This window comes from Daphnia carinata, chromosome 3, assembly GCF_022539665.2.
Source record: "Daphnia carinata strain CSIRO-1 chromosome 3, CSIRO_AGI_Dcar_HiC_V3, whole genome shotgun sequence".
Lineage (NCBI taxonomy): Eukaryota > Metazoa > Arthropoda > Branchiopoda > Diplostraca > Daphniidae > Daphnia > Daphnia carinata.
The window spans coordinates 1,071,487-1,097,344 of NC_081333.1; the positions used below are offsets into that span (position 1 = coordinate 1,071,487).

Consider the following 25,858-nt stretch of genomic DNA (forward strand, 5'->3'; position numbering starts at 1 on the left):
GGGCCCAATACAGTGAAAATATCCCGCCAGTTACTAAAATAGACAAGCCTCTCTGAATGGTATGTGTCCGCACGGCTGCCTCTCTTTTACACTGGCTTGTAGTAGAAAGAAAAAAAAGGGACATGAACATGTAAAATGCCAGCTGGTCAGCAGCCTATGCACACTACACCAAGACTAAAAGCCTCGTTTTCTTGTGTTTGGCGATTCCTGACAGATCGCCGATCTGCCTAAAACGGGTTTGCTTCTACCTTCTTTTTGTACCGACATTTCTCTATTGTTGTAACCAACAGCCAAGCCCAGCCCCTCCTACCATAACTTTCAGCTGATCAACTTGCTTCGTTGCAACTCCCGAGATACTACGAAGATGACACGAACATAAAAATTAACGAATTTCCATATGCCATCAGCTTCTAGAGCACGAAAATGATTCCAGTTAAAGAGCCGACGAAGCGGCACCGGCTTTCCAACTTTGGGTTTTCTGGTGTCTTGCACCAGACAACGGCGTCCCCGTGCACGCAGACGTGTAACACACCCAACACAAAACAAGACATGATCTCACTACATAACAATCCAACTTGGTTCACTCACCTGATCGAATTGACACGTATCCTTGTTTCCTATTCAAAGATGATTTAGAATATGCCGATATTAGCTCATTGAGATACAGGATATTGTGGTGGAAAGGGCTCCCGATAGCGACAGAGCGGCCACTCACACTCACAAACGCCGTCACCAACAACTCGAGTTTTCCAAAGCCTCTCAGCGAATCCAAAGCCTCGCCCAAAGACTAATGCGCTGGCCAGCTACAGTAGTTCTAATAGTAATAATTTCAGTACTGCCATTGCCCCAAATTGTTAAACAAATCAAAAAGAACCCGTATTTCAAGCACAAATTACGTAATGTTGTACTTCTTCTTGTTATTCCTTCAATTTTTTTTTCTTTTATTACCGTTTTCGTACAAATATATCCGCCCCGCTTATCAGTAAACAGCAACTCACCATCACCTTATCAGACTTTAAATACTTATTGGCGACCGAAACTCAACAACAAATATTGACTTATGTTTTTTCACTGAGCTTTACTGAACTCTGATTTTATGTAGTTTCTACCAGCTGTTTAGTTTGCATCTTCTACAATAATAATATCGTCATTTCGTGAAATGTTTTACTCTCACCTATTTAATTGATCCTGACTCGTTTTCGTTTAAACTTGTTAAAATGATGTACCAACTTGTTTTTTGGCTCTCACTGTTCAGGATTTTTGAAGATGACGTACATCAACTTTTCTTAAAACGACAGTTCCCTGTGATGGTGTTTTTCTCAAGTGTCCGCCCATGAGTCATGAGTCACCCAAAAAAGAAACCGGTTTGAATTTTATGATTGATGAAACTACGGATAGAGGGCGAAAGGTGCTGGCATGGCACATGTGTTGTCATGGTTATCTGGATAGGTGGGTGGAGGAGAAGTGAGGTAAACATTTTTCGGCTAATCGTGCCGTATTTTTGTAAATTTTAAAAAACTGAGTTTGTTCTTTCTTCTCACTTATTTTACAATAAATATATTGTGATTGAAAAAACAACAAGAAATGCATTCGTCTTGTATTCTTACCGTTAATGGTTCCATGGAATCCAAGGGTCTTGAAAAAATAAGAAGTTTACGTGAGATTTAGGTGTTATTCATTTACTAAAAGAAAAAATATTAGGAAAACGGTGTAGATTACTTCGGATATAGAATAGTTTAAACCGGACAAGTTCCGAGGTTTCAGGGGAAAAAAGTGGCCTCTGAGGGGAGAAATCATTGAAAATTGTATGGCTCCTATGAAGTTACACCAGATGAAAGAAACAAAATCAAAAGTGAAAACTTCTAATATGGCATCAGTTACATTTGAACGTCTAATGGGTATATATTTGTAATATTCATTGATGAATAATAATCTAACCTTGTTGGCACGTGGAACTGCGAATGCTGTATGCAAATAACCGAATGACGTAACGAAAGCGTCATTCATTGGGAAATAGCGATCTCTCATTCTCTATGCAAGTGCTGCTGAAAATAAGTTTGTGGTATGGGTATGACTGATCACTTGTTTCTGCACAATAGAAAATAATCCCACCACAAACGATATCGCCAGATCTTAAGATTTCTGCAGTAGAACCAAGGCCATTCCGTTGTTCATGGAAACCGACAAGAAGGGAGAAAGGTAACCTTTTTATCTGCGTAGGCTGTCAACATTCCAGAAGGAAACGATAAAAACTATCTTTTAAAATACTTACATACATTTAAGTTTAAAAAGTAGTTCATGTAATACTATTGCAACATGAGAGAGGCAAATTAATGATTTGATACTACGTCATACTCCTAGTACGGTTAGAACAAGTGAAGCGTATATCCAATGAATATGGTTATATATTCTTGGAACGTATTAGAAATCGTAATTGACATTTAAAAATATGTTTACCAAAAAAACAGCTTGCATTTTGTTCGTTGCAGGGAGATAAAAACAAGTGACTTATAATCTGCATTACTGCACCATTAGTCATCAACTCGAATTAGCAACTATAACGAGTAACATTTTGTTTGTTTACCTCGTTACTTGGTCCTCTGTCACATTAAAAAGAGGAGGAGGTACACATTGTATAACATATTATACACTAATATGGAAAAGCCACGCGTAAATATAGTGGAAGTAAATGTAAGTTGGCATTTTTATTCAAAATTAATAATGCGATGGTTTGAACAATTATAATCTAACTTTTTGTTGAGAATCTGTCATTTTCTAGCTGAAAAGTACAGAGGAATTATCGAAGTTAATAAGCAAAAATCTTGCTCAAGTTATTCGTTTTTCGAGTAACCAAGACCTAAAGGAATCGTGCTTCAGTTTACTAGGTGTAAACAATTCTTATGAAGCTGAAAAAGTCATTTACCAGCAACTCAAAGAATGGAAGAAGAAACCTTCTACTGAAAAAAGAAGTTCTGTATCTCAGCCGCCTGCACAAAAATGCAAAGTATTCTTGCCTATAAGTCATTGGAATTTCGCAAACCTATTTTTGATTCGACAGTTTGATAGCCAATTGACCAAAATGATACACAACGATTTGGAAGATTGGGAATAACAAACTAGTATTCAATTGACTGACACATACAGGATACAGAAGAGCAATTTAAAAATTTTAATTTCATTCTTTCTTATCTTCTTGTTCAATAAGGGCAGACTGGATTCCAACTTTTTGTAGTTCTTCTATCAACTCCCCATTTTTATGCATTTGCAATAAAATATCACAGCCACCAACAAATTCTCCACCAATAAAAATTTGGGGTATGGTTGGCCAGTTGGTGAATTCCTTGATACCTTTTGAAATAGCACATTCAGACTCTGGTTCCATATCATATTTACACACTGTTATGTAACGAATTACCTTGTCTCATGCTCTCATCCTCCAGCACGTTGTGAGCATCGTAATTTGTAACTCCATGCATTCTAAAAATTTGAACAACTGCATTGCTGAAGCCACACATTGGTTGCTCAGGTACTCCTTTCATGAAGACAACTACTTTGTTTTTCTTTACCATCTGTTCAAACTGCTCTTTGGGTAATACAGTAGAATAACGTGAAACTGAAAGGTGTTTTTTCAGAACTACTGATTGAAACAAAGCCTTGGAACACCTCTGAATTGCAGTCGTCATCTTGTTCAACTCCAACTAGGCTGAATTCAGTTTAAAATAGATGTTCACGTAGAAGTGTCGTAACGCGACCAGACGAAAAACAGAACGACATGAATGTGTATCACGGCGTGATTGCCAGGTGTTCCATGCGAGAAGTTGTTTAATTGTTCATTCAGATTTTCAAAGTTGTCGAACTCTGCTTTATTGTTTAAAAAAAAACAAGTTGTGGCCGATGCCTTTAGTCAAACATCCCCAGTATTAAACGTAAACTTAAATACAAAAATCTAGCCAACTAACCGACTAGAAATTAAATAAAGCATAAAGCGCGACCATTTTAATCTTTAGATCATATTAATAGTCACAAGTTATTCACAGAACAAGATGTCAACTGGCAACATCGTCAACGTGTATTGGACAAATGTATTTTCGGTAACGAAATTTTCCTTACCATTTTGATTAAGAAACGACGCCCGTCAACTACGATGTGTCTTTAAGTAATCCGTTAACGGAGTGACTTTCACTCACGCTATCCCGACGTGCTTTGCACTAGATGGATTTGAACCGCTTGTCTCAGTAACAAAAATCGACAGTAGGTTGCGCAAGTTTCAAATTGTCTGAGCAATAACAAGTTGCACACGCACGAAATGGTCCTGACGTAACAGTCAGTAGACAAGCAACTTCGAAAATGCACTTTTGGTTATTTACGTCTCGAGTTTTACAGAATTTGCCAGGTAATGCCTTGGTTGGCCATTCACGTAACTTCCACTATTTTAAGCCTTTGTTACAGTCAACTAGAAATCGTCCATCGGTAATTAATGGTTTTTTAATATGAAAATTAACTATGAGGCAACCGAGACACTATAACTAAGTTGTCTGAATGTGTGAACCTTGCATAGGTGGAAACAATAACAACACTCAAGCTAGATTTGAGAAAAAAATTGGGGCGAGATAGTGTTTCCGACAAAGACGCGATACGCAAACAGCACAGTCGAGACGAAGGTGTTGAAAGGCATAACAATCTTGCTGATTTGGTTGTTTGGCCTAAAAGTACAGAAGAATGCTCAATCATTGCCTCTGTCTGCTCTGAAAATAAAATTCCAATGATCCCTTTTGGCACGGGAACTGGCCTGGAATCGGGTGTCTGTGCCCCTTATGTATGAAAACAAAAACGACTCGCCGTTTTAGCCTTAATTATTTTTTTACTCCTTTTTAAAAAAATCTTAAAGGGAGGTGTAAGCGTCGACATGAGTAAAATGGATCAGATTGTTGATTTTAATCCAGAAGATTTTGATGTTACTGTTCAACCTGGAGTTACAAGAAAAGGACTAAATCATTTCCTTAAAGACCATGGACTTTGGTTCCCTGTTGGTAATATTTGCCATCATATTATTCCAACGTAACAATTAACTGAAGACATGAAATAGATCCTGGCGCTGATGCATCGTTGTGCGGTATGACTGCTACAAGTGCATCGGGCACCAACGCTGTCCGTTACGGCACTATGCGGGAAAATGTACTAAATGTTGAGGTTTGTTAGTTTGTTTCACCCACCATGTCTGTTGAATAAGCCGCAACATCAAATACTGTATAAACATATTTTTTTCAAAGGTTGTTTTAGCCGATGGTCGCGTCCTTCACAGTGCAGGAGAGAACCGTCGATCTAAGTTGACCAAATTGTTCAACAATATGACAGAAAATTTCAAGAATTTATGTCTTGTTTAGAAAAACATCCGCCGGTTTCAACTTGACCAACTTGTTTGTTGGATCGGAAGGTTGTCTTGGATTTATTACGAAATCCACTCTGAAGATTTATGGCATGCCGGAAATGATGCTTTCAGCCGTTTGTGCATTTACCACTATTAAGGCCGCCGTGGATACCTGTGTCCAAATATTGCAATCCAATATTCCTATTGCACGCATAGGTAACACACAAAGCTATCCACTGTCTGACATTACCTGATTTCCATTCCCAACATATCGGGATAGAACTTATGGACGACGTGGCGATGGACATGTGCAATAACCATAACAAGTTGGATTATAAAGTGGCACCCACGCTGTAAGATTTCGCCTTTTTATGACTCTCTCGTCATATTTTCATACAGGACAATGATACCAATACGTATCTTTTAAACAACACGATGTTTTGTGTAACACAGATTTCTGGAATTTCATGGTTCGGAAGACTCTGTCAAATCTCAAGCAAAATTTGCAGGTAAAATCACTTATTCTGTTTACTGCTTTACCTGAAATATGACGATATATCCAGGTGAAATTGCTGCTTACAATGGAGGTTCAGAGTTTCGCTGGGCATATGAAACTGAGGACCGAAATCGTCTTTGGAAAGCTCGACACGATATATACTGGACCACTCTTCAGTGTAATCCCGGATGCCGAGCAATCATTACTGATGTTTGTGTTCCTATAACCTCCTTACCGGACCTTATCGCTCAGACGAAAATTGACATTCGTGAATCGGGGGTAGTTGGTAAAATAAAATGACAATTGCATTTACCTTGCATAATACTTTCCTTGTTGCTCAGGGCCATGTCTTGGACATGTTGGGGATGGTAACTTCCATACTTTCCTGGTTTTTAATCCAAACAAACCTGAGGAATTTAAAAAGGCTGAGACACTAGCTGCGCGTATGACAAAGTAAACATCTGGTCTTTTCGTTCTTTACAATCCAATCCTAAAAATTAATTTGGCTGTACAGGAGGGCCTTAGACTTGAATGGCACATGCACTGGAGAGCACGGTGAGTAGTGAGACTTTGTTTGTTCTATAAAGCTCAACTCAAATTGCGTTGCAAAAATTTAGGAATTGGAATTGGAAAAATGAAGTATCTAGAAAAAGAAATGGGGCCAGTAGGAATAGAAATGATGAAGTCAATTAAAAAAACACTTGATCCTCATTGGCTCATGAACCCCGGTAAGATTTTCCTTTCGGACTATTGAACTGCATTGAAAGGAATACGTTAGTTTGATTTAATCACGTTAGTGGGTGGATCGCATTGATCAGAGAATCGCATTCGAAAATAATATTGTGATTAAATTCGTTACCTGAGAATACATAGTCTGTAACGCAGCAGATTTCCTTCCTATAAGAATAAAATACGATATGATGAATCAACTCACCTTTACGTCGGATTTGCTTGTCCCAGTGAGACGAAGGTTTCGTTCGTTTCTTTCTTCCTCCTGCGTTGCAATAATATTCGCAGTTGCCTACAGTTTTGGGAAGCTCCTTTAATACCTATGATTAACGGGAAGATTAGAGGTGATTATATGCTGTCGTGTTGTGTATTACAATAAAGACATGACGTAACGAAAAACATGTTTTCGTGAATGTTGCGGCAATTTACAAATGTGTGAACACTACAGGCCCAATTAAATAGGTATTCACAGACAGAAGGAAAGTAGGATTATTACCACAATTCGGTTTTGCATAACATTGTCAATCCAGTGTCATTTTGTTCAATTAGGAAAATTTACCCAAACCTATTTTGACTGGTTACCGCTGCACGCATTTGTCAACGAAGGAAATAAACTGAAATGAATTCGTGAGAAATGAAAGAAGCTAGAATGAATAGATCGATTAGGATAAATAAATGCAAGTTCAAGTGCTAAGGTGTGAACTGTAAATAGGATGGACCACCGGGAGGAGAATCTGGTAGGATGATCCTGAGGCCATCATAATTATTCCGTTTTAACGTAATCGCTTGAACAAGCGAGGTATAAGGCGGATATGAAGCAAAAAAATACATGTATAAATTCGAACCAAAAGTCATTGGAGCAATAAAAGTTTTGCAAATCGGAATTTAAGAGATCAGCAAATTGAAAACGGCATTTTTGAACTTCCCAAGGTCAATTTGTTGCTGTATGTGTAATTGTTCAACAAACGGCCATAACCGTTTTTCTTTTTCCTTTGGTAGGACTTGCGTTCCATTTTGGTAAGAATTCTGATTCAACCCAAATCGAAATGATTATGGCTTTCAGTGCACCTTGTCTACCTAAAGTAGCTAATTTCTCGTTTCTAAAATAAACTTAAAACCTCCTTCGAAGAAAATTGGCTGAATAGGTAGTAAAACATGATTCAAATTTACGAGCATTGCCAACTTGAAATAGGCTGGAACAAGTTGGTAACCCATAACACCCGTTAACTTATTCTAGGGAATTATTTGAACAGATTCTTCTAGTTGGCTATGGAGCAACTAGCGAAAGCTAAATCTTTCAACCCCCAAATTCATTTCTAACTACAAGAGTCTATATAGTGAATAAACAAACAAAAAAAAGAAAGCACTAACTATTGAGGCTAGTTGGCAGTATCCATTTCCGAGCTAGCACTGGGTTCCGGTTTGCTTGAGGCTGCCCTTCCAGTATCTCCTATTTCATTTATAGCCCTGTTGAGCATTAGGGCAAGCGAATTCTCTCGACGACTTGAGTCACCTTTCGGTATAACTGTCTTGTACACTTCGTTATCCGTGGTATCAAGAGGACTATCCAGGCTGGAAGTACTGCTCCCAATAGGCGAGGCGAGACTCAGCTGAGAGGTGGTCGTATTTGAAACGCCACCACCTTCCGTTTGTTGAACGTAGTTCCCGAGAAGGCTTGAATTGGCGCTCAGAGGACGAGACTCTTTGATAGCAAGAACTGCCGCTTTTGGAAGGACGCGTCGAATATGATGATGTTCCTTTGTCGCCGTCATAAGCGGAGCATCTTCTCCTTCTTCGTCAGTGTCGTCAGAGCTTTTACCAGTCGGATGACGACTTGTAGACAATCCCGGCGAAGGTGCAACATGGGTACGTGACTGATGATGGCCTGTACGTCTCGCTCGTTGTTTCGATGGTGAGCGTAAAGCCGATTTCGACGATGATGTCTTATCTGGCTGTAGTTTACCACCAATCTGTGAGTTATTATCATTAATTAATTTCTATTAGTAATTATTTTTTGTTTTTGATTAGATCATAATGTGAATCAGTCTTACCTGATCTGGTAACAATTCAACGTTTGTTGTTGAAAAACGTTTGTGAACAATAATAGGCGAATTCGAGGAGGCAGTTGGTGTTCTGTCTCCACTTGTGCATTTCAAGCGGTTCTCGCCAGTGGGGCTCTCTGGAGTGTCCTTAACAGGCTTGACTAGCCATTCGTGGGTTGGGTTGACGGTCTCGTTAAATACAAGAGAGGCTGGACGACGCGGAGATCCTTGTTCACTGCGCCATCCACCTGCAACCATAGTGCTGAACCCTGAACTCACTGCACAGCTAGATTCAGCTACGTTTGATGGATCCACGGAAACGAATATGGGCTTCGTAGAACTCACATCTGAAATGGAACGTTGGGAATCACGACGCGATAACGCGTAGCTAGCATCCGATGCGAGGATGCTTTTTTGAGATCCTGCCCGGAAGAGGCTAGTGCTAGAGCTGAGCCGTGACCGTAGACCACTGTTGAGGGCTGAGGCTATTTGTTCAGGCCAAACAACTTCGGTTATGGTACGTTGGCGAGCCGGAGTCACCGTCCCTCGTTCGGCGAGGCTTACCAAGGAACTACCGAGACTGACTGAATCTTCATTTCCTAATTGAAATAAAAAAAAATACGTTGAATAAAATGACGATGAATTATTTTCAATGTAAATTACCAATGAGGCCACGTGAACCGAGAACGCTATTAGCATGTCTTAAGGCTGGGAAATGCAAATCTGGAACAACGGAAGTCTGCAGATAGAGGACATCCGTTTCAGTTGGATCACTACAGGTAGACAAGTTGCTCGAGTTGTAGCCGTAAACATTAGGTATTAAATCATTTCCAGGCAGGTATTCGGCTTCCCGTTCGTCCAGCACGTCTTCCATAGCCTCCTCATTTAGAGTCTGCAACGCTCCGCATATCGCTTGGTCTTCCAAAGTTACTTGTTTCTCGATGTTCGTTTGACGTTTGGTGTTGATCTTGGGAGCTGAAACCATCGCATCAACTTCACTGACGACTTCGCCTGCATGTACAATTTGAAGTTAGTTAGTCAAATATTAGTTGATTAAATGCTGTAAAACCATATCACATGCACAGGCTTTAACAACTAGAGTGAAACTGAAATGAAGGCATCTTTATTTAAGAAGTAATTAAATTTTTCAAAAACAAATGGAACAAGACCTTCGATCAGTACAAGCTCCCACACAAAAATTGTGGAGGAAACGGCTTTATAATATCAAACTAATCGAGGCAATCGTAGACAACCTGGTGCGGCTCCCGCGAACGTGTTACTGCGGAGGCTGCTGCTTCTAGACAAGCGTCCATCGAAGTCGACATCCAAAAAATTGTAGTTTCCAGACTGATGTTGATTCGCACTGGCTTGACCAGCAGTTGCTTGTTGTGGGTTAGGGCTGTTTGCCACACGAGGCTGGAATTCACGCTCCCGCAACGCACACACAGCTACACGGAAGAGCTCCCAATCGCCAAAAGACATTCCGCTCAGAGCCTTTAGCTCATCCAAGTTGCAACTGAGCAAAACGCGACCACTAATGTTATTGTCAATGAATGTTCGAGTATATTGGTCGGCCTGTTGATTTGATTAGTCCAATTGATTAATTGCTTTGCGAAGAATAAATAGCATTAAAATGTTACCTGTGCTGTTCTGAATCCATCCAAGTGCCGCAACAGCTCGCTAACTTCTTCAGCAGTTAGGGAGCTGAGTGGTCTGTCTTGAAGACGACTGGGTACAGTAGATTTCAGGCACAAATGATTGACCGCTGGCCCATAAGTAGGAGCCGGCATTACTCCATAATTGCAATGAGTAATGGTAGGCACCATGGGCGGATACTTCGGATACATCGCCGGCTTGGTTTGATCAGGCGTTGGCAACGTCACAGTGGTCCAGGGCTGTCCATTAACTGACCAAGGGACGTGCATTCCGACGGAAGGATTAGGCTGTTCGTGGATTATATTGCCATTTACTTTTACGTCCGTCGTCGCTGTGTGAGGCACAGGTGCTCCTGATTGCATAGCCATGAAAGAAGAACGCTCCTCTTTAATCACTTTACGTAAGTAGGGATCCAAATGAATAGTGAACGGCATAAACATCTTTAAATGAAGAACCTGGAGAAGTATTGGAAGTTAGGTGATTGAATAGTGATTCATAAAATTAGCTACAAACCTGTAACGTATTGCGATGGAAACTGAGAAACGTTTGAAACTTCTTCTCATCACGGTCAATTTCTAAGTGTGGTTCAATTTCTTTAGACACAGGTATGAAAGGTTTAGCCCGTTCGTAGACAACTTTTAGAGTAGTAAAATCGTCCAGCTTATCTTCGTTGACTTCGCAATATAGAATGATCCATGACGTGCGATAGGGCCATTGTTCGGTAATATTGACCCACGAAGCCAAATGATACCAATTGAATTCGATTTGAAAGGCTTTAAGTAAACGACCGGTAACGTAGATGACATTCATTAATCGGCGCATGCTCCTTGGATTGACATCACTAAAATAATCGTCCGTCAATAGAACTTTTGTGAGATCTTGGGCAGCCATAACGCGCCCGTTATTATTTCCCATGGCTAATCCACTCTCCATGCTCTCACTTGGACGCAGCTTACGATGCCCCATGGCAGGCGGAAGTGCATTACTAAGCTTATGTGTTCGATGCAATCCCTTGCCCTGTGGGGCAGACGATTCCACCGACATTCGTCGAGGTGACATCTGAAAAAAAAAAAAATAGGGCGAATTATGTACCGTAATAGAAAAAATGTTTACATTTGTGAGTCTAACCGCAACTTTATCTCCAGCCGGTTGATTGTTGGCAGTTTCTTCTGATTCGAGCCAGTTGAGCACGGCAGCATGATTACTATTCGACGTTATCATAGTAGTACGTCCTCCGCCAGGGTTTTTGGACATGAGAGCCGCTTGTTGTGCCGCCTTGACTTTTCGAAGACCAGCGTTTTGAAGAAAGAAAGGGACATGGACCAGGTTTCTAAGATAATCGTGACCCCCGATGTTTGATTCGTTGAACATCCGATGCAAGTTGAGCTCGATAGCCTTAATTTCAAAAGCGCATTTAAAAATCAATTAGAATAAAACATTTAAAATATTTTTTGGCTAAGAAGAAAGGACATGCTAAAGAAATCATCAGCAAGATTTCTTATCACGACACCACAATTAAGTATGGAACCAACCTGTGCGCTGAAAAACTGTCGGAAGTAGCATAGCAGCAATTGTTAATAAGAAGCCAAAAAATAGTTTAGTCATGTCAAACGGAAATGCGTGCGTACTACCGTGTGTCATTCGTTTGTGTTTTATGTTTGATATATTGCAAAAAAAAGTCTACTCATTCACTCTCTCGCGTGCGAAGTTCATTAGTAATATTGATTGATATCAAACTGGGAAGCTAAAATCAATTAGTAAAAGTGCTACCTGGACTTGTGAAATACCTTGATAATTATGTGCGGATCGATGGCGAGTAGAGTGATGAATGGTGACGACTGTTCGGTGAAAAGCAAGTGCACAGCGTCTAGAACGTAGAGAACCTGATCTTGTTCGCAACTGTCTAAACCATCAACTACCATCACCAAACGTGTCTGCTGACCGCTGTAGGCGTCAAGACAACGCACCATTTCAACCATGATGGCAACTTCCCTCTTCAATGCCTGTAAGGAGGAGAAATATAAAGAATAGAAAACAATTTGGCAAATGAATGTGAAGGGCTTACCTGTAAATAGCCTTCGGCTCTGACAGACTGGAGACGGCCGATAATCCGTAGTAATTTTCTACGTTGCGAGAAAAGCAATGATTTTACGATACGACTCCAGGTATACCCATTTGCGATAACTACAACACCCAAGAATACACCGATAGCTATCAGCGTATATTGGACGTGATTTGAATTTCTAAAGGGCGATAAGAAAATGTATGTTATAGTTTTCCGAATTTTTGTTAAACATTTAAAAAGACTTACACTATTCGGTCTTCTATTTCCACCTTCTGATATATGGCGAGAAACACCAGGCCAGCCAAGAGAATATCGATGCAAATCAGGAAAATAGCTGCGTAGGGGATGCAACAAAAACGACGAAATTTCCAGGGCGACGTTGATTTCACTATTCAGTTTAAGAAATTAAACAATATAAGCTATCGATAATGTTGCAAATTTGTGAGCACTTACGTGGTTTCGGCCTGAACGCACGATAAAGGCGAGTTGCCACAACACCATAATCTCCTTCTATTGAATCCAACAAAGAACCAATCATCTGAACTACCGAGTTCTCCCCTCTTGTCGACCGTGATACTTTAGTTTGGTCCGTAAAATAAAATCTGACGTTTAAATAAGACACAAAGAAAACCATTAGCCTGACATTTAAAAAATAACCGGAAAACCTAAAAATGTCGAATGACTTACCTGATCGGTTGGATTCGTATGCTATCACCTCCCCACTGCGGCCCCGGTGGGGTGCAAAAAGTCACTTGCAACACCAACTTTAGGGCTTCTAGTTTTCTCGCTAACACTAGTCCGAAACTATGCGCCCAATTCCAACTAAATCTGCATACACAATACTTGATAAGGGATGCTAATGAATGTAAGAGGAAACAGGTAAAGATAACAACCTTTCAGAACCCCAGTACACTATGTATAGAAATGTCACTATGAGGAAGAAGCAGCCTCCACCAGTTGCTAGACCAGCAATCCACGAATCAAGTGAAACGCCCATTATTACGCCTAAAAGGGTGGCAATATGCAGTACAATGATGGAAAGAATTGCGGAAAATTGCAACTGAGGCTCGATCCATTGGCGGGCAAATCCTTTCATTTCGTCTGTTAAGTAAAGCGTTAGACGGCTATACTGATACATAGAAGTAAAATAAACCAACCTCGTAATTTGCTGAGGAGGAAAGATTTGCCAGAACCCCATTTTGCGTAGAGCCCTACAGTGATCGGCATCGAAAGTGATGGCTCGCTCAGCATATCTGCCAGTGCACTACTGTAAAGCTCATAGCCCAACATGTTTTCATTATCTTCATTAGTGTTTAAACGTCCTAAATGAAATGACAAAAGTCTAGATGACGTGAACACTTGACAAACAAAAATAGAAATGCGGCTATTACGCGCTCCAAAAATTTGTCCTAATATGGTTTTTTGTTGACTTATATCGATATTGTACGGCGTTTCACCGCTTCGATTTGGTCGGTATAACAGTTGGCTATGTTTCGGATTTCGGAGGAGAACTTCTACTATTGCCTGTAGATATTACAAACGCAATTATATGATGTAACGCAAATCGAGAGAACGACAAACTTACTTTTGATCGGGCTCTCATGGCGATATGAAGCACTGTATCACCTTCTTTGTCGGCTGCTGTAACACGAGCTTTTTTGTCCAGCAACAATTGTACTATTTCGATGCTCCGGTTGCGCACTGCTCTTAACAATGGTGTGTCTCCTTCCTATAGCATTTTGTTTTTCACCAATAAGAAATTTGCATTTAAAAGAAATGTATCAGAATTGTTTTTCTCACCTTAGTAGAAATTTCTAAATTGGGATCCGAATGTAAGAGTGATTTAACTACTGAAACATGATTTTTTTCAACCGCCCAATAAAGAGCTGTTTTCCTTTCCTGCGTTTAAAGAATAATTAAAAGATGAGGTCGATTTTGTTTCTTCTAGGGTTTTTATCGGCAATTAAAATACCTTGCCGGTCATGTCAACATCGGCGTATTTCTTTAATAATGCTTCAACAATTGATTTGTGACCAGCTTTAGCTGCATGAATCAAGTTGGTGTCTCCGCTTCGATCCTGTAGCGCAAAACCAATCAGATAGAAGAAGATGCATTCATCTATCAAACATTGTTTACTTGCAAGTTGACGTAGGCACCGGCATTTAGTAAGGCCATACAAATGTCATAATAGCCTTCCTTGCAGGCTATAGTAAGAGCAGCGCAGCCGTCTTTATCCGTTGCGTTAACATTGGGTTTCCTATCGAGTAATTTATTGACAATTTCTGCAGCATTCTCTCTGGTAGAAAGTAGTAAAGGTGTCCAACAATGCTGAGACGTAGAAGAATCAGATATAAATTAACAAATTTCTAGCGCAAAAGAGCTTCATTATTCATACCATTCCAGATACTTCCACATTAGCTCCTGCTTGAAGTAGCATGTCTACAATCTCACCGTGGGATTTCCTGCATGCCCAAATCAAGGCCGTTGTTCCATACTATAAAAAGATAAGTTTCGCTAGGACATTAAAATCATTAAGGATGTTATCAATGGAAATTCAAACCTTATCCCCAGCATTCACTTTGGCTCCGTTTTCCAACAGGAGGCGGACTATAGCTACATGACCTCGGCCAGCAGCCCACATAAGAGGCGTGATATGATATTGGCCATGAACGTTCACCTCAGCTCGCTGTTCAATCAACAGACGTGTCGTCTCCAAATAGCCTTTGTAACACGCCCATAGCAGTGCGGTCCAACCTCCCTAATTAAAATTGTGAGATATAGTGAGAAGGAAAAATTTGATTGGGATTCCAATATAGACGGATACCATATCTCGGTGTTCAATGTCAGCGCCATGATTGAGCAGCTCGACGCAAATGGAGGTGAAATTCTCCTTTGCAGCGCAGAGCAAAGGCGTCCAGTTATCCTGTAAATTTAGCCAAAATGAGTCATGTCTCTTGTCAGACATCAATGGCATCAAATAAAAATAAAATACGGAATCCTCGGCATTTGGGTCGGCTCCATGAGCGAGCAACTCTCTGACGAAGGCACTTTTGCCTTTGATCGATGCCAGCAACAAAGCCGTGGCTCCATTCTATAAATATAGCAAAAAAATCCATAAAGTGATAACACGAAAACGTCAGTCTACCCGTCGTAGTCAAGGAGCTGGTTTTACCTCGTCTCTATCGTCGACGACGACATGGCGATTTTCAAGAAAAACACGGAGGCCAACCAAATTGTCTTCAACTATATAGTTGGCGAATGAGCGGTAACTTAATGACACCATGGACTCCGATGGGTTCTGCAAAAGGAGAAAAGAAATTGAACAACCGTTAATAAGTGGGCCATTTTTTTCCTACTCTATTTTTGTACTTCAATTGGCATATTTATAACTGGCGAAAGAATGGGCGTGAAATATCAACTTCATGCCAAAATATGAACGTGGATTTGGTGATTACGAATACATCAGCTGTAAGATAGTTATCAAGCAGGATGAGTACGCATTCGCAGCGGCCAAGATCAGTGAACAGCGGTTTCAGGTTTGGATGGCGCACGAGCATGCATGCGTTTTCTCTATTCTTTTGTTTGTATTTTCAATCCATTTGGGCTACCATGCCTTGCCAGAGTGAAATGCACCCTTTGATCGGGCAGGACCGACATGGCGAGCGGATCATGTTAAGGCTACCGGCGATGCTGGCCTAGATCCAAATCCCCTTCTCGGTTTTCGCGTTGCGTGTCCATTTTTTTTCGCTTCGGTAAACGATTGTTCTTTCTTTCCGAATATGAGACCGTCGTGCACCCGTTAGGCAAAACAGATTTACCGAATCTAATCATTCGGTAGCAATGAATAGTGCATTTTATTGACTAAACGAAATTGGGAGTGCCAAAAATGTCCCGTATCAGTGCAAAGAATCAATTTGTTGGTTCAATCCAAACAAAAGCGATCGGGATATGAAAGATGTAGCTAACGTAAAAAATTAGGGTTGTTAGTTGTTTAGTGGGCTGCAAAATTAGTCATCCGGTTGCAAGACATGGTCAATCTTGTTCCAATGGGGCGTAGTCTGTTTCCAACTATAAATACAAAGGGCAAAGGAAAAGAATGGAAAACGGCCCATGCGGCGATTTTTGTCCTGTCGGACGACAGACTGACCGACCAAGAGCCCCGTCTCATCGATTGGGGGATACTGAAAGAGAAATTCCGAGCAGCAGCAGCAGCGAGGAGTGACGAGATAGAGGGTGTGGATGATAGAGGTGACGTGCTCAATGATGATTGATGGGTGAAGATATGCGGGATGGACAATCTTGGTCTATGCTTGGCCGTTGGTTTCTTCTCAAGAATCCTTGTGGTTACATTGCTTATAGGTAACCCAGGACGGTTCAAGCTCGGCTCGCTTTCTGATCCGTCTGCTTCTGTTTCTTCTTCCACTGAAGCAGTAATACGTACCGAAGGCAATGGTAGGACGGTCGTTAAACTGTGCGATCGGCCTTTGATTGACCCTGTTTTGGGTGATGGTTGGCTTTTGGCATTGACTTCCATCAAACACAGCCGATTGGTTTCCATTGAGTCGTTACTGTTTTTGCAATCGATCACGATTGCTGCAATGGCTAGTCAAACACAGTCGGGCTGCTTAGACAGACATCAGGCGGAACCACTCAAAAATCGACAGATCAGTAAACTACTGTTGACGAGTGGCTTTCAAACAAAAGAAGAAATGTCCAAGGCAAATAAGGGTTTCTTCGCACAAATGTGTCCAGTACATCTTATTACTAATTCATTTGCAGTGAGCCCGGGAAGGTAAGAGTCCATATTGCCACCAATACGTCATTGATTCAGCACTCTTTACATTTACTGTGTCAAGTAAATGTTGATAAGAGCAAGTGTCTACGGAAAGATGGTTTCAATCAGGCACACATTCAAAGAGACTTTAGTTTGACAAAAGTCTTTATTATCCACACACGGGTTAGGGAAGACTTTAATAAATGGTGTTGATTTGAAATCCTTCAGACGAAAATAAAGAAAAGAGAAGAAGGAATTTACTATATCGCTTTTGCTGCTTAAAATAATATCGTTAAATAATGTTTTGATGAATGCAAGTGTGTTTATAGGCATGAACCTGTGACTGGAATGGAAAGTACAATTTCCATCAAACCGAATGCGTAAAACCGATAAGATTAAGTTGTAAATGGTAACGTAACATCTCCCAAGTAGAGGCACAAAAGCAAGAAAAAGAAATAACAAAAGCTACACCATGATGGCGAAACGTTTTGACAGTGACCTGACTTCTAACGTTTAGCTATCATTATTACCTTACACGTCTGAATTCAAAAGTTTCATATCACTCCCCCAGAACTTGCGTACAATCGCTACACAAACAGTGGAGGTCTTGATGCACTTGGACTATATCAGCTGATGTACTGAAACACATATTTTTCCGTCAGACGGCTATGGTCTTGACTGTTATTGTGTAATACTGACTTGACTAATGCAACGTTTCTAAGGTTGCGCTACAACCAAAATATGTTTTAACTGAGATGTGTATTTGAGTGAAAAATGAGTGCATCGTCTGCAAACATAGGGCTACCACAATTTGCAAAAAAAAAAAAATATAGAAATAACAACGTACAATATACATGACGAACGTGAGGGCGATTATGAAGTTTCTCATCGTCGGACCGTTTGCATAACCCAATCAGAAATTGAAGAAACGCCGAGGTAAACTCGATCGAGCTGTCTATCGTCAAAACTCCGATCGCAATGACGATTCTCGTTAGATACTCCGACCAATGACCAAGACCTACCATCATTTAATTGGCAAAGCAGTGGACTCCCAGCGAATTCGTCATTCTACATTTAGTTATGGACTTTCGGTTATCCAAAAATTAATAAAGGAATGCAATGTTTCCATACGTACCCGGCATGTATCTAACGGAGAAAGAACATCCGCGCATAGAGTTGTGACGTTGTCACATTTTTTATTTTGCACGACCTTGGCAGTCACTTCGTGCAGATTGTCTCCTTAATAAACGATGACAAATGAGTTGTTATGACGGATGAATAACGAAGTAAAGTAGAAAGGAGAACTGACGATCTTTGCCCCATCCAAGGAAGAGACAGCGTGACGCGGGACCCGAGATCCAAGCATCATGATCACGAGCCAGACATACAGGTCGGACAAAATCTGAGTAGATGACGGCTGACTCCATTTTAATCAGGACCAGTTGATTGCCCTTCACGGGCGATTTGACCATGCCAATGATACGTCGCTCTTGCTCCCAAGGTGCTGAGATAAGTCAATCCAACAATAAAAAATAATGCATGATTAGTATCAATGGTTTGCCGACTACAAAAATCAATAAATCTTATATTAAATTAAGCACAGAAGATGCACTTTGTCATCGGAACAAGAGATCAGCTACATGGAGAAAAAGATACGATAAAATCAAAGGGTCTTTATACCGTCGGAAGTCAGGCGGACAGCAGCGAATCTAGCAACCCAGTGAGCTCGACTTTGCCTAACAATCGTTTAGTTTAAAACATAAGTTTCTGCTTCTTTACTTTCCAGATGCAACATGCAACATAATTAAGCGTAATGTTTTAAATAAGGTACCCATCAAAACAAGAAGAGGCGGTAAGAAGCCACTGGTCTGCCACAAGAGTTGCATCGCAAGCATGAACACCATCTCTGATCAGAGCTGCTAACCATGGCCAGTCACCGTGAGCTGACGGGAGAAGCGTTAAATCGGTACCGGGACGGTCAGGATGCATATGAACCGGCCGATTTCCACATTCTGAATAAGAATTAGCACATAGATTTTTTATTTTCATTCTGTGCAGTTTCATATTGGAAAAAAAATTCGGTGAAAAATGAATTTTTACCAAGTCCCGAACACGAAAGGTAGAGCACTTGGCGTTTACGACACGGAGCCCGAAGGAATGTGGCTCTCCATCGTATCGGTTCAGTTAAATGGGCATAGTCCGCTGAACGTTCGTTATCGACACGAATTTCAATGCGTTCCATGATACTGTATGACATGGAACGACAAGCCGACTCTCCAAAGATCTCCAGAAAACTTTGCTGCCGGGCAGTGGACATGAGGGACGACGAGTTGAGCGAGTCGACACATATCTTGCCCGTGTTGTTGCCTTCGGTGAAGACGATGTAGCCCTCATGAAAATACTGATGAACGAAATTAGCCGCCGCCATATCGGGCGCCACAGTCACTGTTCATGTGAAAAGAATAACCGAAATGCGGGTACGGTGAATTGTTGGTCAACCCCAAAATGAGTGAAACTTTCAGTCATATAACGAATCAAAGCGCCAACATTGGTTACTGGCATCTTTGCTCTTCATCTTGCTGACGGCTTGTCACAGTTTCAAATCAAACAACGATTACATGACCCCCTTGTCAGCAGACCTCAAGGAAAACATAGCCACTATGTTGTGTTTATGTGCAAGACCGTAAGAAAGTGGAGCGCGCTTTTTCTTCCACAGGGAAGAAGAGTATAAAGAAAAAATAACAAAAGAAGACTATAACTCACGGCAGCCTCTTTCATCGCTCCCGTTGGGACAATCGGGAATACCGTCACATCGTTTGTTGACATCGATGCATGAGGCCCCAACTCCGCAATGAACTTGGCCCTCCGGGCAGTAGTTACACGCCACTTCGTCACTAAAATCATGGCAGTCCATCAGCCCGTCACAAATGCGGCCAGCTTGTCCATTGGCCGTCATGAAACGGACACATTCACTTGGATCGGCCTCCATGACGTAATTCATAGCTATCCACGTTGTTAAAGTGGGAAATGATGCAAGAAATGTTTACAAATCGGCTATTATTAGTAAAGAAATCCAAGCTTTTAACGCTTAAAATGAGCAAGTAAAATAGTTTTGCATACATGGTTTAGTTGTGCAAGAATCCATGCCGTCATCAATGGGAAAGAGTTCGCAGCGGAGCAGATCTTTCAAGCCGGCTGCAACTTCGTTGCTCAGGAGCTTGTTACCGACAACATCCTGCCTGCGGGAAATCTGCTGACTTAATCCTAGCCGGGCTTTACATCTAGCATTTAAAAAAAAAATTCGATCAATCAAAACGATGAAATCATCAATCAAACGGAAGGAGATCAGCATACGACGTCATCACCGCCATGCAGAGACTCCGACAGGGAGGAAGATGATTTGGTATACGGGCGAAAGGCATCAGTGGTAGTGGATACGGAGGCACAAATCCATTCGTCGGAGCATCCGGATCACAAGGAGGTTGCAGTATATGGCAGAGCACATGCTGAATATAGGGCGAGCATTCCGATTCAACCAGTAACCTGAAAAATCACGACAAAAGTTAATAGCTTTAACTACTTCCCAGCATTCAGGGTTCACAATCAGCTGCCAACTGTTACTGGAGGTTTCCATTGTAACTGCTCACTTTAGAAAAAGCCTAACTGTACGAATCACTTAACACCAATTCATAGCATATGGGGGACATAACGTAACCGATACACGACAGTTCCCGAATAGCACAGCCAAAGCCAATGAGTTCATTACAACGCATCATTTGCCTCACCTTTTGCAAGCGGATGAACAGTTAAGAAAATTGAAGAAGAAACACAAAAGAGAAGTTTCCCAGTTAACAGCCGTTGCGATAAGAAAGTGACTTACTTTGCGGCTTCGTTAAGTCGGTCGACTTCTCGGGCTCCACGATGTCCTAGCAGATTGGGAAACGAGGTGAAGTTGTAAGCCAAATGGCGACAAAAATTGAGTGAAATAGGCACGCAGCCCGAACGTTCTTGATGATCTTGCGGCTGAGAAAACTTGCTGATTGGGCCCGGTGATGTCACCGTTGGCCGAATCGTTGAGGATGTTAATAGCGGTCGTGACTGTTGTCCTTTTTTAATACCCGGACTTGCTGTTGAGTCGATGCCATGAGTTGGCGGTTGCGTTGGATAAGGTGGAATGAAATTTGTTAGATCACCCTCTTGTGGACGACTGCCTTCCGAAGCCGAGTCAATGTCCGTGCGTCTGTCCACCAAGTCGGAACTTTCATTGGGTGAGCTCGTAACCGCCCTAGCTGAGTATGCAATGAGTTTTTAATTAAAGTTTTTTTTTTTTTTTTTTTTTTACACAAGAGTTATCGTGTACAGCTATAGAAATCAAGAGAAGCATGTAACTAATTTGTAAATTTTACCTTTAACTTCCACGCTTGATGGATCGATGTGAACGTTTACTGGGAATTTCCCAGCCAATTCTTCCCTCAAGAGGGACTCCATTTCGAAGGCATCGTTTGCAGTTTTCTTTGTGATGCAATACAAGTTGAAGAACACGGAAAGGTCGTAGTCTTCATTCCTGTTTGTCGGATTGTGAATGTACCCATTCATTTTCAATTGTTTCAAAACATGTAATCAAAAGATTAGTTACCCCTGAAATGTGAGAATCTCTGAATGATGATAAATGTCTCTGACGCTGCTGTTCTTGAACAAATCGTCCAACTTTGCTTCAAAATCGCGAGCTTTTGCGCTAAAAGCAGCTCCCTTCACGTCAGCTAGATTGGGCTCGAACCAGTCACCCTCCGCAATCCGGAAGCTTCCCCGGTAGACGAACTCAACGAGCTTCTCTTGTTTGTTGCTGATCACTATAGTGGAACGGATCGTTACATAAATCTGTCGCACGAGTATAAATACCGGGGAATGTCTATAGACTATAATAAAGAAATCCAGTTATTTACGTCCATAATAGATGCCGAAGGCGAGCCCCGTGCCTAATAAAAACAGGGTCCCCAGTAGACAGAAGCAGTGGTTACTCGGCCACCGCCTTCCATTTTTGCTGGCATCTCGTACTATATCGTCATACGAGCTCAAACTGTAAGAGCTTGTCGAAGGTGCCCGTTCGCCCTGTAAATACAAACAGTCGACCAAAACAAATAACATTGGCGGAATTCTCCTTTTCTTTTTTTCACAATACAAAGCGAACAAGTTTCCTCATTCGTAGCGAATAAATCACCCGCCTCCAAATTTTGCCACTATTGTCAATGTTGTCCTCCTTTATTGGTCTCTTCTTCAACTGGAACTGTGCAACGAGAATGCGAAACGAACGGCTGGAATGAGGAATACAGTACAAGGAATTGTTCGCGTACCTCAAGTCTCACGGTATTATATGCCTAGACAAGGAACTCCAAGACGAAATTCTCACACATATTTCCTGCAGGGCTTTCCATACACGTTCCACTCAAACTGTGACAAAGTGATTGAGGCCTAACACCTTGTGAGTGTCGGTGGGGATCATGCACAACCTAAAACCGTTCGTTTTTCGCTCTGGTTTCTAAAAGTAATAGCACGAAACTTTTCTTTAAGCCGGCCTTGATAAGAAAAGTCCCCAAAACGGTGGAAAAAAAAAACAAAAAAAATTCGCTGTGGTTGAATTGGATATTTACACGGTACGTTCACCTTAGCGGGAACACTGAAGGCAAACTAAAAATGGACAAACCCTCGTTTTTGATATGGCAAGTCAAGCATCGTGCCTATAACAGTTCAAAGCCTCTGCATTCGGGCTAATAAAAGTAAATGTTTTTCAAAAACAAGTCGACTCTGACGAAGTGACCAAAAACTTTCGAAATGACGACGGTCCTTTTTCTTTTTCGTCTTCGTGTCAAACGCCGCCGCTTCGCTGAACCGTTACATCCTGAGGGATAAGCGGCGATGTTGCGCGACGAAAGAAGATGGACGAAACTTTAAAGAGCTAATCCCATGTTAATATTGTTCTTTCTCCTTTTATAAGAGCGCATGCTGCGACATCTCTCATTGTTGTGTTTACTAGAAAAATGTTACATCTTCACCAGAAAAGGAAGTCTAAAGAACAAACGTACCGAACGAATCCTCTGTGTTGTGTTGAAAGGTGAAATGGAGGCACCGCGGATGCTGGTCGTGCCATCGTCCATGGCCTGCAGCAACCCACTGGTCTGTTGTTGAAGACCTGATGATGACGAATGGACCAGAGGATTTCTCAGTTTAAAAGTCCGCTCTGGTCCGAGAACCACCATAGAGTCTTTGACAAAGTCCTTTTTAAAAGAAAAGTTGGTAGAACGGCTGGCTCCTATAGTCCCGTGTAACTGCGCTGAAGTCGTCTAAACAGGTCGAACGAACGAATGGATTAAATTTTTGTTATATAAAATATTTTCATTACACGTTTTCACACACGAAATTAGACGCTAATAATAGAATTCCATTTAAGGGACGAATGTGGGTTTACGCGTTAAATGTTTTCGACGTGACGACCGCGATCGTTCGGGACATACCCGATGGCTTTTTATTTTCTCTCGTCGACGTCATCGAAATAAAAATGTTGCAGAAAACAAAATAAACGTACGGTTACTTCGGTTTTTTTTATTTCATTTTTTTTTGCTCGTGAATTCACGGGGGGAATACGGAAGTGTTTTGGTCCGAAAAGTAATAGTCGTAACAATCTTAACGGAATAGCCCGTCTTCAGGAAGGCTGCGCAGTTCACATGCGTTTTAGAAAGATCATATGGTCCAATCACAGAGAGCTGATAGTTAGCGCATTATCTTTTCGTCCAGAATTTTTTACCGCAGGATAAACCAACAGGAAACAAGCGTCGTGTTAAGACCGAAGGCGTGAAAATTGACGCGCGTAGCCAACGCGCTTCGCCACGTTTTACAAATGAGACAGCCCAACGTAAATTAGTGTGAACTGGCTGCAGCAAATTACAATGATTCTGCTGGATACGAATTACGTTGCTCGATTTTATGTCGCTACCTCTCGTGAATTGACCATTACGAAATTTCTCGTTGTGTCATTTGAATAAAACAGTTGCGAGCAGAGGCAGAATTACACAGTTTGACAGTGGCTAACGGAAGTTACCGCCTTCCACCTGGCACAGGCCATTACATGGAAGCACGCTGCAAACTTACGGTTTTTTTTCTTAAGATTTTTTTTCTTTCCTGCATTCCATTTACCTATAGGATGAGGTTTGTATTGAATTGTAGGAAATCGTCCGTGTTGAAAGTAAAATAGGATGAACAAAAAGCTTTGAGTTTTCGTGAGCAGTCAGATAACAAGTAGAACAGTTGTAGGGAAAATCAGATTTGCTTTCCTTCGTTATTGACTTGTGTCAAGGCTGACAAGTTAAAGAGGCCGTGCATTAGCATAAAGTCGGTCATTTTCTGAGCTTGTGACGAAAGAAAGATTTTTGGAAACGCTCTCCACCCTAAATGCCTGCAATTAACTGCAAAAAATGGGCGTTTTTCGACTTAACGGCATGTTGTTCTTCTTTCGTGGAAAAAAAAAACCAACAAAATTACTTGAAAAGCCCCTGATTTATGAATTTACGAAATATAAAGGAACCGTTGGCGCTATGCTGGACCATCTGTTGTCCATTCGCAAGGTCTAGACGCGCCCTGCAAACCAGTTTCACGAGCAGCGAAACTCGCAGCGGACCGAGCACACACACACACACACACTCACACAAGCACCAAGATAAATTACGCGATGTGAGTTCGCTGTTTTGTGACCAACCTGAAACACTGCGTCATCTTCATGTGACGTCCGGCTGGAGAGCTTCTTCCTTGATGGCTTCTTTGGCGAAGACATGACGATGATCTTTTGTTGGAACTTGAAAAACGAATTCGATCACTCTCACAGCATCTACACTAGTTTAATAACGAACAGTAATCCGTGCAGGTCAAAAGAAAAAAAGGAATTGAAAAACGATGGTTCGTCTAGAACGAGGCAGGGAGAGCGGTGAAAAAGATGGTCCGGTCTGGATCGAAGCAGCCGACAAACTGGCAACAGACGGCCGCTCAGCCAACGACCATATCCCGTTTATTCAGTCTACCAATACGGTCCACTAGCAGAGCCCCCAACTGCTTTCCCTTCGCCAATGGCTGACACCGTTATTTCCTGGAGTGCTCGAAAGCAAATTCACTGTTATACTACTCCCCATTTCAACGAGATCAGTTTCTTCAAGGACCCTTTCCCACTTTTTTGTTATTTTTGTTTTGCCTTGTTTTTTTGTTTTTTTTACCGATAACCAAGGGAAAATGAAAGATATTTCCTACTTTGGACGAAAAGAATTGCTAAGGGTACGTCTCGCCCATTTGTTAGCTATTTTTCTAATGTGTTCTTTATATTAAACGAATGTTAATAAAAGACTTCCTCGTGAAGAATATAGTTTTGTTGTTCTCTTTGTAGGACGTTTCTTGTAGGCTAGTCTATCAACACTTTTTGAGATATTAAAAGAAAGGTAGTCCAAATCCCGTGAAAGAGAAGAAATTGATGTCAAAAATAAAGAATGGCGAAAGCTCCGTAAGTATATAGAGAAGCTGTAATAAACAAAGAAAGCAAACTGACAGCCCGCAAGATTTTCAAACAATAATTTGAGTAGAGGAATCAGAAACAGATTGGCATGGATCATCTTAATTCTACCAATAGATTTCTAAATAATGATCGAAAGGAAAAGCTATCATGAATAGCACGTACGTGTAGTTCGTGAGATTT

The 25,858-nt window shown here is 41.3% G+C and overlaps 3 protein-coding genes across 3 annotated transcripts; 1 reads left to right on the forward strand and 2 right to left on the reverse strand.

Annotated features, from left to right (window-relative positions):
• Positions 1–3,102: 3,102 nt before the first annotated feature.
• LOC130693356 (glutaredoxin-related protein 5, mitochondrial-like) lies at positions 3,103–3,775 on the reverse strand. Its single transcript, XM_057516486.2, has 2 exons — positions 3,416–3,775; positions 3,103–3,348 (listed from the first exon to the last, which is right to left on the reverse strand). The coding sequence occupies exons 1-2, from the start codon at positions 3,681–3,683 to the stop codon at positions 3,176–3,178; spliced, it is 441 nt and encodes a 146-aa protein (XP_057372469.1). The 5' UTR covers positions 3,684–3,775; the 3' UTR covers positions 3,103–3,175.
• Positions 3,776–4,276: 501 nt separating this feature from the next.
• On the forward strand, positions 4,277–6,793 carry LOC130693349 (probable D-lactate dehydrogenase, mitochondrial). Its single transcript, XM_057516478.2, has 12 exons — positions 4,277–4,470; positions 4,559–4,816; positions 4,889–5,030; positions 5,087–5,190; positions 5,271–5,326; positions 5,385–5,584; positions 5,649–5,721; positions 5,822–5,877; positions 5,932–6,150; positions 6,206–6,317; positions 6,379–6,419; positions 6,482–6,793. The coding sequence occupies exons 1-12, from the start codon at positions 4,348–4,350 to the stop codon at positions 6,616–6,618; spliced, it is 1,521 nt and encodes a 506-aa protein (XP_057372461.1). The 5' UTR covers positions 4,277–4,347; the 3' UTR covers positions 6,619–6,793.
• A 148-nt stretch (positions 6,794–6,941) lies between these two features.
• LOC130693198 (uncharacterized) lies at positions 6,942–25,152 on the reverse strand. Its single transcript, XM_057516319.2, has 40 exons — positions 24,878–25,152; positions 23,211–23,468; positions 22,074–22,239; positions 21,767–21,980; positions 21,537–21,694; positions 21,011–21,419; positions 20,485–20,673; positions 20,251–20,411; positions 19,894–20,133; positions 19,231–19,575; positions 18,962–19,142; positions 18,811–18,866; positions 18,440–18,634; positions 18,266–18,369; positions 18,063–18,198; positions 16,504–16,949; positions 15,529–15,654; positions 15,349–15,447; positions 15,181–15,279; positions 14,917–15,114; positions 14,752–14,850; positions 14,493–14,684; positions 14,329–14,433; positions 14,157–14,255; positions 13,942–14,085; positions 13,748–13,880; positions 13,514–13,678; positions 13,250–13,457; positions 13,044–13,184; positions 12,810–12,958; positions 12,603–12,744; positions 12,357–12,534; positions 12,079–12,294; positions 11,420–11,686; positions 10,805–11,350; positions 10,276–10,746; positions 9,889–10,210; positions 9,299–9,646; positions 8,645–9,234; positions 6,942–8,563 (listed from the first exon to the last, which is right to left on the reverse strand). Exons 1-40 carry the CDS (start codon positions 24,950–24,952, stop codon positions 7,973–7,975), a joined length of 8,961 nt encoding a protein of 2,986 aa, XP_057372302.2. The 5' UTR covers positions 24,953–25,152; the 3' UTR covers positions 6,942–7,972.
• Between the last annotated feature and the right edge of the window lie 706 nt (positions 25,153–25,858).

Excerpts from the sequence above, each read along its gene's own strand:
- LOC130693356 (XM_057516486.2), bottom strand. The coding sequence starts at position 3,683 with ATGACGACTGCAATTCAGAGGTGTTCCAAGGCTTTGTTTCAATCAGTA. Across the intron at positions 3,349-3,415 it reads GGATGAGAGCATGAGACAAG|GTATCAAGGAATTCACCAAC; the intron begins GTAATTCGTTAC and ends CTATTTCAAAAG.
- LOC130693198 (XM_057516319.2), bottom strand. The coding sequence starts at position 24,952 with ATGTCTTCGCCAAAGAAGCCATCAAGGAAGAAGCTCTCCAGCCGGACG. Across the intron at positions 15,115-15,180 it reads ACATTGAACACCGAGATATG|GGAGGTTGGACCGCACTGCT; the intron begins GTATCCGTCTAT and ends AATTTTAATTAG. Across the intron at positions 14,434-14,492 it reads GTGCCTACGTCAACTTGCAA|GATCGAAGCGGAGACACCAA; the intron begins GTAAACAATGTT and ends TTTGCGCTACAG.
- LOC130693349 (XM_057516478.2), top strand. The coding sequence starts at position 4,348 with ATGCACTTTTGGTTATTTACGTCTCGAGTTTTACAGAATTTGCCAGGT. Across the intron at positions 6,318-6,378 it reads CTAGCTGCGCGTATGACAAA|GAGGGCCTTAGACTTGAATG; the intron begins GTAAACATCTGG and ends TTGGCTGTACAG. Across the intron at positions 6,420-6,481 it reads CACATGCACTGGAGAGCACG|GAATTGGAATTGGAAAAATG; the intron begins GTGAGTAGTGAG and ends GCAAAAATTTAG.